Source organism: Bufo gargarizans, chromosome 5 (genome assembly GCF_014858855.1).
Source record: "Bufo gargarizans isolate SCDJY-AF-19 chromosome 5, ASM1485885v1, whole genome shotgun sequence".
Taxonomy (NCBI): Eukaryota; Metazoa; Chordata; class Amphibia; order Anura; family Bufonidae; genus Bufo; species Bufo gargarizans.
This window is the reverse complement of record NC_058084.1, coordinates 141,664,627-141,677,164: the sequence shown is the minus strand read 5'-3', so window position 1 is coordinate 141,677,164 and position 12,538 is coordinate 141,664,627. Positions and strand designations below refer to the sequence as shown.

The 12,538-nt window shown below is 41.3% G+C and overlaps 1 protein-coding gene across 1 annotated transcript in view; it reads left to right on the top strand.

Annotated features, from left to right (window-relative positions):
• The window catches only part of DLGAP1 (DLG associated protein 1), a 278,071-nt gene extending 268,720 nt beyond the window's left edge, over window positions 1–9,351 (top strand). Inside the window, exon 10 of the mRNA XM_044294017.1 lies at window positions 9,136–9,351. Within this exon, the coding sequence (XP_044149952.1) occupies window positions 9,136–9,351 (216 nt within the window). The remainder of the gene's footprint in view (window positions 1–9,135) is intronic.
• Window positions 9,352–12,538: the final 3,187 nt, after the last annotated feature.

The following is a 12,538-nucleotide window of genomic DNA, read 5'->3' as shown; positions in this document are numbered from 1 at the left end:
ACAAACACTACATTAGTGACTAATCTTATTTCATGTATCATTTTTGAAGATTAGAAAATCACTTGAATACATTTTGTTGGCCTTCCTTAAAGAAATTGGGTACTGTCACATTACAGTTGAGGCACAATGGAATTTATTTTGCTTATGATACTTTTTGTGGGATCAAATGAAATATATCTGCCAAATATATAACAAAAAAAGGATATTCTATTGGAATATGTTAGGCCATTGAAATCTATGGGCAGATCAGTGTACATGTCAAGAGGATTTACAAAGGCATGGTGTGAACACAGCCTTAAACACATGCATGTTTCATCTGGCCATTATATGGCCTCATGTTATGGGAAGTATTAAGAATGAAAAACCTGAACCCTGCGCGGTCTGAACTGAACCATCTACATCATCACAGAGTTCAGTATAGTAAAACTGTGGTGTTGCAGCCATAATCCAGACCCTAAAGTTTGGAAGTATTACCGCCATGTGAAACTAACCTAAGGTGTCATGGAGTGCCATATATACTCCAGTGGTATACTGCCACCATTTGTCTTCTGTCAGATTCATACAACCTACTTATGCCTACAGTAGAGCCATAAAGACATCTTTGACGGGAGCATTTCCGGCTCCATACAACCTGCAGCACATAGAGAGCTGTAACATAGCAATGTGCACAAGCCCTTATAATCTAGGTTGAGTGAGCTGAGCTTTTGTGCCTAAGCTATAACTGGGACCCATGGAAAAATACACTAAAAAACAAAATAGTTTAAAGTACTTATAGCGGCTATTTAATAATAAAGTTATGCAGTAAATACAAACCGGATTCCAAAAAAGTTGGGACACTATACAAATCGTGAATAAAAACTGAATGCAATGATGTGGAGGTGCCAACTTCTAATATTTTATTCAGAATAGAACATAAATCACGGAACAAAAGTTTAAACTGAGAAAATGTACCATTTTAAGGGAAAAATATGTTGAATCAGAATTTCATGGTGTCAACAAATCCCCCAAAAGTTGGGACAAGGCCATTTTCACCACTGTGTGGCATCTCCCCTTCTTCTTACAACACTCAACAGACGTCTGGGGACCGAGGAGACCAGTTTCTCAAGTTTAGAAATAGGAATGCTCTCCCATTCTTGTCTAATACAGGCCTCTACCAGTTCAATCGTCTTGGGCCTTCTTTGCTGCACCTTCCTCTTTATGATGCGCGAAATGTTCTCTATAGGTGAAAGATCTGGACTGCAGACTGGCCATTTCAGTATCCGGATCCTTCTCCTACGCAGCCATGATGTTGTGATTGATGCAGAATGTGGTCTGGCATTATCTTGTTGAAAAATGCAGGGTCTTTCCTGAAAGAGATGACGTCTGGATGGGAGCATATGCTGTTCTAGAACCTGAATATATTTTTCTGCATTGATGGTGCCTTTCCAGACATGCAAGCTGCCCATGCCACACGCACTCATGCAACCCCATACCATCAGAGATGCAGGCTTCTGAACTGAGCGTTGATAACAACTTGGGTTGTCCTTGTCCTCTTTGGTCCGGATGACATGGCATCCCAGATTTCCAAAAATAACTTTGAATCGTGACTCGTCTGACCACAGAACAGTCTTCCATTTTGCCACACTCCATTTTAAATGATCCCTGGTCCAGTGAAAACGCCTGAGCTTGTGGATCTTGCTTAGAAATGGCTTCTTCTTTGCACTGTAGAGTTTCAGCTGGCAACGGCAGATGGCACGGTGGATTGTGTTCACTGACAATGGTTTCTGGAAGTTTTCCTGAGCCCATTCTGTGATTTCCTTTACAGTAGCATTCCTGTTTGTGGTGCAGTGTCGTTTAAGGGCCCGGAGATCACGGGCATCCAGTATGGTTTTACGGCCTTGACCCTTACGCACAGAGATTGTTCCAGATTCTCTGAATCTTCGGATGATGTTATGCACAGTTGATGATGATAGATGCAAAGTCTTTGCAATTTTTCGCTGGGTAACGCCTTTCTGATATTGCTCCACTATCTTTCTGCGCAACATTCTGGGAATTGGTGATCCTCTACCCATCTTGGCTTCTGAGAGACATTGCCACTCTGAGAAGCTCTATTTATACCCAATCATGTTGCCAATTGACCTAATTAGTGTTAATTGGTCTTCCAGCTCTTCGTTATGCTCAAATTTACTTTTTCCAGCCTCTTATTGCTACTTGTCCCAACTTTTTTGGGATTTGTTGACACCGTGAAAATTTGAATCAACGTATTTTTCCTTTAAAATGATACATTTACTCGGATTAAACGTTTGATCTGTCATCTACGTTCTATTACAAATAAAATATTGACATTTGCCATCTCCATATCATTGCATTCAGTTTTTATTCACAATTTGTTTAGTGTCCCAACTTTTTTGGAATCCGGTTTGTAAATGAATATAGTATATTCTGTATCTGACTGCTGATACCCAGTACAACCTTATGTCTCCTCTGTTCTCAGCCTGGTTTGAATACATTGTGAAACATTTATTCATTTGACAGTTTTACCGATCTATTCTTTTGAGGACCTGACAAGTGTGAGAAAGTTGGATACGAACCATTTGACACGCTGGGGAATTTTTGTCGTTTGTGTTTTGTTCGGAGATTTTTCCTGTTAAGTCAGCTCTTTAAATCGAGCCATGATTTCTATAAACAGCCGCAGGCTAAAAGTTATACTTTTGTGTCACTGCTCGATCACTTGTAACCTTACAGTTGAACTAGCATGACCTTGTTTGGCCACTTTCAAGCACATTTTGTGCTCACTCTGTGACACTCAGGTGCCTAGATAATGGCTTTGTCACCGCTATTTGCCTAATAAACAATCCGCATTACTGATTTCTGACATGTAAAGGTGTGCTTCTGAGGGAGCGGAGAGGGAGAATTAGACCGTGTAAAGACTCGTCTGATTTAGTAAATGCTTGAATTCACCATAATGTAACAATTCTGCAGCATCTGTGGTATGCCGTGCCTCTGTTATTACTCCTAGAAATGTATGAATATTGACACCTGGTTGTTACCAGTTGTCAGAGAATTCCCTACACAGTTCAATCAGTGATGATGTTGTGAGACCATGTAGGGACATAGCCCTTTGTCAAGGCAAAATGGCAACAATTTAGTCAGAGGAATAACAGAGGAATGACACCGCACAGAGATCTGAGAAACGATGCTTCAGATTTTTATTTCATGGAAATAGAATTATTTACTCAAACAGACATGCTTTACAGCCACGTTACTATATTACAGCATAGCACTCTATAAAAACCGCTAGTGCACCCTGAAACCCATTGTTAATATGCACCCTGTTTGCCTTGGTTTTCTCTTGATCTGTGGCTATGTCAGGACTGCTGAGACCTAAAACTTCCTCCAATACTGCAAGCAATACAAAAACTATGGATAGGGTTCCTTAAAAAAAAAAGACCCACACAATAAAACGCTGCCTAAAAATTCAGTATATCATGGCGGACTAAATCATATTACAAGCGGTGAAATGTTTTACGTGATCCAACTATTTTCATTCTCATCTATCAGTAATTGGTCAGTGTGAATACCTGCTTTGAATTGACAGTGACCATTCTCACTGTAACTAAAGGGGTTTTCCAGGACTTATCCCCGTAGTGGCTGTGACTCCCATAATGAGAGCAGCAGTGCAGTAACCAGTCGCGACCATTACACAGTGTACAGTGCTGGTTCCAGGGCCGTAGCTCACGAATACAGCTCATCAATTGGGGGGACTGGAAGATCTACCCGAACGATAGGACATTAATAGTTAAGTCCTTGAAAACCCCCTTTAAATCTGATTAAAAAATGTACATGTTACCCATAGAAATAAATCAGTGCATTCTTAGAAATTAAAGGGGTTATAGGGTTATAGTTGCTATAGTGAGTTGACTACACGATAATCTCTTTCTAAGAAAACAAGAACCAGCCCTGTACCTCACATGGATCCAGAGATCTCTCCATTCATTGCTCCAATTGCTCTGCCAGATTTATTTCAAGCTGGCAGCTCAGCTGGTGGCAGTTGAAGGATGGCACTGAGCATGTGCGTCCACCTGACTAAAGTGGAAAGAGATATTAGGAAAAGGCAGCAGGTGGCGCTATACAGATAGATTTCATTGATTAGCTCAGTAGCTCTATAACATTTTTAAATATATGCAATTAGAAAAATGATGCAGATCTAGGTGCTGGTTTGAAAAACATAGAAGATTTTTCTTGGCACAACCCCTTGACATCCGCCTGTGATTGGTTGTTGTCAGCAATGCAATCGCTTTACATAAAGTGTTCCGTTCTCTCTAAGACTGAACAACGGCTCTCACTGTATCCCAGGGCTGTGTAAACCCAGGTACAATACTACACCCCATGCCACAGGATCAGAGAATGTTACTGCCCAGCCGCGTTGTTGTGGGTAGCTGTTACTTGGTATCTAGTGTGCAGCGGGTCAGCACAGTTTACACGCGATACATGTATTAAACAGATTAGATCACGTGTTATTGAACACTGGGTTAGTTACACTGTGCTTTAATAGCTCAGTCATCTGTGCATACGCGTATTGGCATGCTGCCTTATTTTTGTGCTCTTTTAGTACATTATTGCATTAAACTGAGTTAGTTATAGCTTGTGTGTGCCAACACTAGGCATATAGCTTTGATTTATTTTAATAGAAGCCAAGCAGCCTTTACTGTCTCCTGCCGAATGATGTCATTTCATTAACCTTATTTGACTGTTGTGAAGCCATAGCTGCTTCTCATTTAATACAAATCAGAAGAACCATACATCTGTATTTACTTACTCAAACATATGTAATTTTAGGTTATGCACAATTCTAAGTTTTTGCTAAGTTTTCTCTAAAGCCCACAACCCCAACAGGAAAGGGGTGTAGCTGGAGAAATGAAAATGGGGTGCCCTTCTGCAGGGTTGTTACACTGATGGGTTGATTTAGCTGACGGGGAGGGAAAAGGAGAAGGTTATTCTTACCAGAAAAATTCTTAAAGGATTATTCCATGATTAATGTAAACAAATTAAAGTCATACATAATCTAGTACGTGACAACCTCTCCCTAACAAAGCTAGAACCAGCCCTGTACCTCACATGGATCCAGAGATACCGATTCATTGCTCTAATTGTTCTGCTAGATTTATTTCAAGCTGTCAGTTTAGGGGGGTGGGTCCTTTCTCAGGGGAGTGTCCTTTCTGCTGCAGCTGGTGGCAGTTGAAGGATGGAACTGAGCATGTGCTTCCATCTCAGTGAGCAAACAGCAGGTGGCGCTATACGGATGGATTTATTTGAAGAAGTATTGAGATCCAGGTGCTAGCTTGAAACCTGTAGAATATTATTCATGGAACAACCCCTTTAAAGGGGTTGTCTCATCACAGACAATGGAGGCATATCGCTAGGATATGCCCCTATTGTCTTATGGGGGGGGTCCCACCGCACCTATATCGAGAACGGAGCCCCGCAAGGTGGTGGCTGGAGGACTCCAGTCCAGCCACCACCAAGCCGGCTCCCCATAGATGTGAATGGGAGCGCAACGCACATGACCGGCCACCGCTCCCATTCTCTTCTATGGGCTTGAAGGCCCCATAGAAAATTAATGGAGGGCTGCTGCACATGCTCAGTGCGCCCTCCTTCACTTTCGGGGCTCCGTTCTTGATATAGGATAAGACAAGTAAGTATAACTCATATGGCCCCCATGGCAAAGTAAGATTTAGCCCCACCACCTAGTGTAAGAATATGAAAACCCCAGCACAAAAAGCAATAATTAAAGGTATGTTTAATATCACCATATATAAGGAAACCCGGATTATAGCAAAAAGCCACCATATTGTTATTCCCCACAAAAAGACATAATGTTCTTGCACCTGATTGGTCCCCCTCCCATATCCTCTGGGCCCCACAGCAAGAGCTATGGCTGCTATGGCTATATTTACGCCCATGCCTTTGCCTGAAATCAACTGATAATTACCTCAGAAAAACACAAGAACACACTCGTTATCATTTGATGTATTATGTATAAATGACCTTCACTAGCAACATCTGTAACAAAGGAAACTAATCACCAGGAGTATTGGCGAGCCTAATCCCAAAAGTCGTATTGTCCATAGAAATACTTTACAAATATCGAACCATAATTACTTGAATGACTTAAAGGGGTTGTCCAAATTATTTTTATTGATGACCTATCCTCAGGATCAGCTGGTTGAAGAAAGTGTGCAGTGCTAGTGCAGCCTTCTCTCTATTTTAATAACACCCATTCATTTCAGTGGGACGGCTCCTTCCTATACAAGTGAATACTTCAGAGCCGTCCCATTAAAGTGAATGGGACGGCTTTTTGTAATAAACAATGAAGAGAAGGTAGGACTGGCACAGCGCGCGCCTTCTCTTCCACCAGCTGATCGGCAGGGGTGTCGGTCCGCCGCCGATCTGATATTGATGACTTATCCTGAGGATGGGTCAACAATAAAACTAACTTGGATAACCCCTTTAAGAATGAATCAATCTGCAGACCTTGCGTGATCATTTGGAACATTTCGTAAAGAAAAATCCTCAAATAAACGGTTGTACTTTTTACAGTTGCAAAAGTGAAAGAATTAATATGCACTGAACATATAGTTACAGCATAGTGGATATGACATCTGTATTGTAAGTGGTGATGACAATGCTGAGATGTGTGACAAAATGAAGTATTAGTAATCGGTTACCTCCAACTAACTGTATACAAAATAAAGCTTTTTGATGTATCTACGATAAATGTTGTGTTTCCTGTTTATGTGCCTATAGGAAATTGTCTTACAAAGGTGCCCATACACTTCAATAGCTGTTGGCGAAAACTCTTTTGACTGATAGCTATCTTTCCTGACTCTCATACATGTTTGGCTTGGCTGAGCTTGTATGTGTTTTCAATGGGGAGAGAGAAGAAAGCAGCTGCCAGACACTTCCCGAAAAAACTTAAAAAATCGGGTGTTGAAATTCAACACGCTAATCTCCCCCAACATTGCCTGTCTGGGGATAGTCGATAATTTCCCATACACATTAAATTGTGAGCTGGTAGGGGCTAGTTTGGCCAACAATAGCCCTTATAATATTTACTACAGTCAATAAGTGCTCTCTCTCTACTACAATATTTAAAGGGTCACTAAATTTTCAAAAAACCATTGACGAAAAACGATTGAAGTCATAGAGACGTATCAAAAGTTCTGATCAGTTGGTTCTGATCAGTTGTTGAGACCCTCACCAATTACTAGAATGAGGAGAGAGAAGCACTTGCATATCATGTGCTTTCTTCTCGCTGCAGGATTCAGGCTCAGAAGTCTATGGGCCCGTTTTCATTCCGTCCTCTGAAGGGGGAGAGCACTTATTTAATCTCATTCTAGGAATCGTTAGAGGACGCGGCACTCAGACCTTCACAGATCAAAACTTCTGATATCTCTCTATGATATATAATTTTTGAAAACTCAATGACCCCTTAATACCATAAACTAAAACGAATCACACAATTGTACATTGCCCATCAAGAAATCAAGTAATGTGTATAGATAGTTGACCATGTAATTCATACGTTTCTTCTACCTCCTCCTTATATGGAAAATCTTCATATCTCTCATTCTGGCAGACTTGAACGCGTATGGCATGGTCACTCATTGATTTGAATTGGCATGTGTAGTACTACATTTCCTCTGCAGTGACTACTAGGGGAAATATTGGCAGCAGATCAGACTCTTGGTAATTAGTTATATGTCATGGTTTCTGTAGTCTTGGTCAGTGTTCCTCAACTCCATTCCTCAGGGCCTACCTGCTCATCATGATTTGAGAATATCCCATAGAATGAATACCTGTGGTAAGTCCTGATGCATTGACACTAATTATATCACCTGCCCAATACTAAGGAAATCCTAAAAACTTGACCTGCAGGTGGGCCCTGAGGACTGGAGGTGAGGAACGCTTTCTAGGTTAACATACACATTAGATAGAAGTAGGTTGATGGCTTAACAACTGTTGAAAAAGCAATCATCTGGTGGTGAATCGTCTAAATTGGCATTACAGTTGCTCATACTGGCCATACATTTGCAATAACATCGGGATATGGACTAATGAGCTTTTCAGGAACATTCTTAAAAACAAAAGATCTATCATCCCACTATTAGAAGAAAAATTCTAACATGGCCGACTTCTTTCCAGACAACGGCAGTCTCTCATCTGTTCCCTAAAAGCCTTGTTCATTGTAAATTTTCACTTGACGAATGTTATGGTTGAGATTGTCTATTATCACCAACTACAGTCTAATGTGTATGGGCACCTTAAGACAGGGTTGTCCAGGTGGGACATCCCTTTGACTGCTTGCAGTAGTTTTTAAAAGTCGTGATACAAGACATGCTATATCGTTATCTTAGAGTAAGTACTGTATGTAGGAATGCTTTTAGCCAGCCATAATATTTTACACACAGTGAGTGACTAGGTGTAAGTCTTCATGGAACACAAAGTCTAGAGCTCGATACTAGCATTAAATAATGTTGCCAGACCACTCACACTAGTGTTTTATGGGCCCTCTTTTTGTATTATGTTCAGTGATGCTCACATAGCAGTAGCCATGGCCGACATGGTCTGTATCTCAATTCAATAAAACATGACTACACGTATGCAAGTCTCATGTTCCTAAATAATTCATGCATTATGATTAAGTTTATTGCAAAGTTTATATAAAACAAATAAAGATTAAACATTATTGAAGGGGAGTGTAGAATTCCGAAGCCATGAATGAAAAACAGTGGACAGAAAATGTTGCTGAAATTACAAAAAGTTACTTTTTGAAAAAGATTAGAACCCATTAAAGGGGTTGGCTACTGTTGAAGAACGTGCTTGTAAGATGACTACCAATATAGCCTTTGTTGATTTTCTGTGCCATTTTCTACATTTTATAAGCTAGAACATGGTCAACCCCTTTAAGTATAAGATGTGTATACATTACAAGTGTTGTAAGTATATTTTATTTTTTTGATTGGAATAATGTGTCGTTTGACTGATAATTGTACCCAATGCTTCGATCCATTTATTAAGCACGTACAGAGAGAAAAGCTTTCATAGCTTGTATGGAGAATCTGTATAATGCTATGAACCTTCTGCTTTAATCAGGAGAGAAGGGTCCCTCCTCCCGTGCCAAAGAAGCCATCGAAAGGTCAGGCCCCACTGGTCCGGGACAGATCTCTGGAAAGCACAGAGAGACAGCGGCATGAGGCCCGGAAGCGGCTGATGTCTGCAAAGCGCGCTGCGTCTGTCCGACAGAATTCAGCTACCGAGAGTGCGGATAGCATTGAGATCTACATCCCAGAGGCTCAAACCAGGCTATGAAGCCATCACAAGCATCACTGGGGGGATATTATATATCTATATATATTTATGACACAAAGTTACATATATAATAATCCTCTAGTCGGGTTTGGAAACACAATCATGTGTATATGTTATTTTGTATTTTTCTTCTCTTTCTATACTCTCTCTTTTACTTCATTTTCACCTAGTTGTCATGAAGTCCCTCTTTCAGATTGTGCTGTAAGCGGTCAGTTCTCCGAGATCCTGCATCTCCCCCTCTCATTCATTTACCATTATGACGAGCTATACACACAAGTCATTTCCACTGGACCTTCTTTTATTTTACATACATAAAATAAAGGAAGAACAACTCCTTTGTATAGAATTCTTTATTGTGCCCTGTTTTATTTTCCTTTTGTCTAGAGCTACAGTAGTCTGTAATCTAGTGTACAGCAATAGAAAATTGTAGGGTATACAGTACTGTGGACTCTGATGTCTTCCTATTCTAAATGTGAAAAGCATGGGCTCAAATTCCCAACTTCTTTTCTGTCTAGAGCAGATGGAGCACTTTATTGTAGGCCACAGACGCACCTCTCCCCAAAGGCAACAGGTGACAGAGGAGAATAGTTGTACTTCCAAGGGACAGGCGGGCAGGGAACAGATCTGTTCTCACTGTAGGACTTTCACACTTGCCTGCATGATACACTATGACACATGCTTATGCTATTACTCTTAGATTTGTTCACAGAACAAAAAGATGTATACAGAGTCATTAAATATGATCCAGTGTTCAGATTCTGAGGGAAGGCAATAATATGGAGGGTTAGATTGAAGACCAAAATTTGTGTTCATCGTTGAGCAATAGGTACAAGCATTGGTTGCGGTTCAGTTTTGCCCTTTAAAGCGGTTTCCAACCATTATTCTGATCCCCTTGTGTAAGATCAGATGTCCCTTCATATAGATACGTTTTTTAAGGGGGAGGTCACAGGTAGTGGCCCAGTTACGGTCAAGATGTGGCCACGGTGCGCTCAAAAACCCCAAGTCCATGCACCGTGCAAAAAAATTGTTAACAGGCTGTTGATTGTTAATGGCTACATGGTTTTAGACAACTTAAAGGGAGCATTAGGCAGTTAAAGGGAGTCTATCAGTAGTTTTGTGGATAAAAAACTGATGACAGACATGGGTAGGGACTGGGGATGGGAGGTGATATTCTATCCTTGCTTTTAGTAAATGTAGTGCTGAAACAATCAACTTAGAATTCTACAGGGGGTCGGTGCTTCAGGCTGCACAGCCCCTCCCCTCTGTTGTGAGTGACAACTGTAACGTCCAATCAGAAATGACTCACAGCAGAGGGGAGGGGCTGTGGAGCAGCTCATACGCTAAGCCTGAAGCCCCGCCCCCTTTCTGCACTCCACCAGTGCAATTACAGTGCACCTGTGGCAGCAGGGCCAGTGGGTTTCTAACTTAATTGTTTCAGGACCATATTTACTAAAAGCAAGGACAGAGGTATGCCTCAGTTCCTGACCCCTACCTAGGTCTGACAGTAGTTTTGCATCAATAAAACTGCTGACAGGCTCCTTTTAATGCCTTTTTTTATTTGTAAATAGCATGGATTTCAGGCGTTTGGCTGCCCTGCCGTCACATCTTGGCCATGGCTCGGCTCTGCAGCTGCTACATGAAGCAGCACCCTAAAGATCAAATCTCATTGTCCTCTAGAAACCTGGCAATAATAGACATAACCGTGCAGGTGCCAGATCCTTCCTTGCAATGTTGAAAACTTGCTTTGCAGGTGAGCTGGTCTGGACCAGTCCACCCCACAAGTTACTAGAGAGCATAGTGCTTGCTCTAAGGCATTTTGGATGGGTGCAGAGACTTTCACGTTGCGATTTCATCAGAAGCAGGGGCATGGGAAAGGCTTCCATACACTGTACATTGTATTTGCAGGACAATCTGAGTAATTTCTAACTGTAGGGCAACCTTTTATATTAGTAGTAGGAGGAGGTCTTATCACTAGAAGACCTCCAGTGATTTCTATGGAATGCTATAGAAAACAAACTGCCTTGGAAATATTGTGCAGCGACAGTATCTAGAAAACAAGACATTTACACTTATTCTTAGGGCTTATTCACACGACCGTATCCATTTTTGCAGGACCGCAAATTGTGGATCTGCAAAACATGAATACCGGCCATGTGCCTCCCGCATTTTGCAGAACAGAACATCCTTCTCCATGATAGAAATGCCTATTCTTGTCCGCAAATACGGACAAGAATAGGACATGTACTACATTTTTTTTTCCGTGGGGCCACGGAACAGAAGTACGGATGCGGACAGCACCGCATCTTTTGTGGCCCCATTAAAATGAATGGGTTTGCATCCGATCTGCATAATTGCGGAACGGATGCAGACAGAAAAATATGGTCATGTGGATGGGCCCTTAAAGGGGTTGTGGCAAGTTTTTAAGTTATTCCCTATCCACACACCGATCTCTGGGGGTCCGACTGCTGGGACCACCACTGATCACAAGAAAGGGTTTAATGTTCCCCCATTCTGATAAAGTGGCAGATCGTGCATGCGCACTGCTGCTCCATTCATTCTCTCCAGGAGCGCCGGAGATTTTGGGGATCCCAGCAGTCAGACCCCCAGCAATCAGCTTGTTATCCCACATCCTGTGAATAGGGGGTAACTTAAAAACTTGGCACAACCCCTTTAAGGAAGGAAGAGTAAATCAAAGGCCTGACCCAGTGGGAAAGCAACGATATTGCTGACTACTGTGACGTTAGCTTTTAGAAACTGCTCCCTCTTCAATATATTTACATATAGGCTATGTTCACACGTTCACACGGATTTAGGCATGGATTATGCGCCAATCCAATGGAAGTACCTCATTCACCTGCCGTGGAAGAAATCCAAATGGAATAATGACTGCACTGCGGGTTTTAACATTTGCGCAATTTTCCGCACAGAAAAAATCCTAAATGTGTTTGCATAGCCATTCTACCAATATACTGCATAAAACCATTGCTTCCATCAGCATGCATTAAGGCATCATAGGACATTAGTGGTTAGTTCATCAAATAAAAAAAACTTAAAAACAAGAAATGACAAAGGAGACATTACATTATTGTTTTATTCAACTTTTTGAATATTTTTTAAACTGTTTTTGTTCTATTTTTGTACATATTTTGCTAGGTGCCTGTGTCTACAGTAGTCCAGTAATAGATAA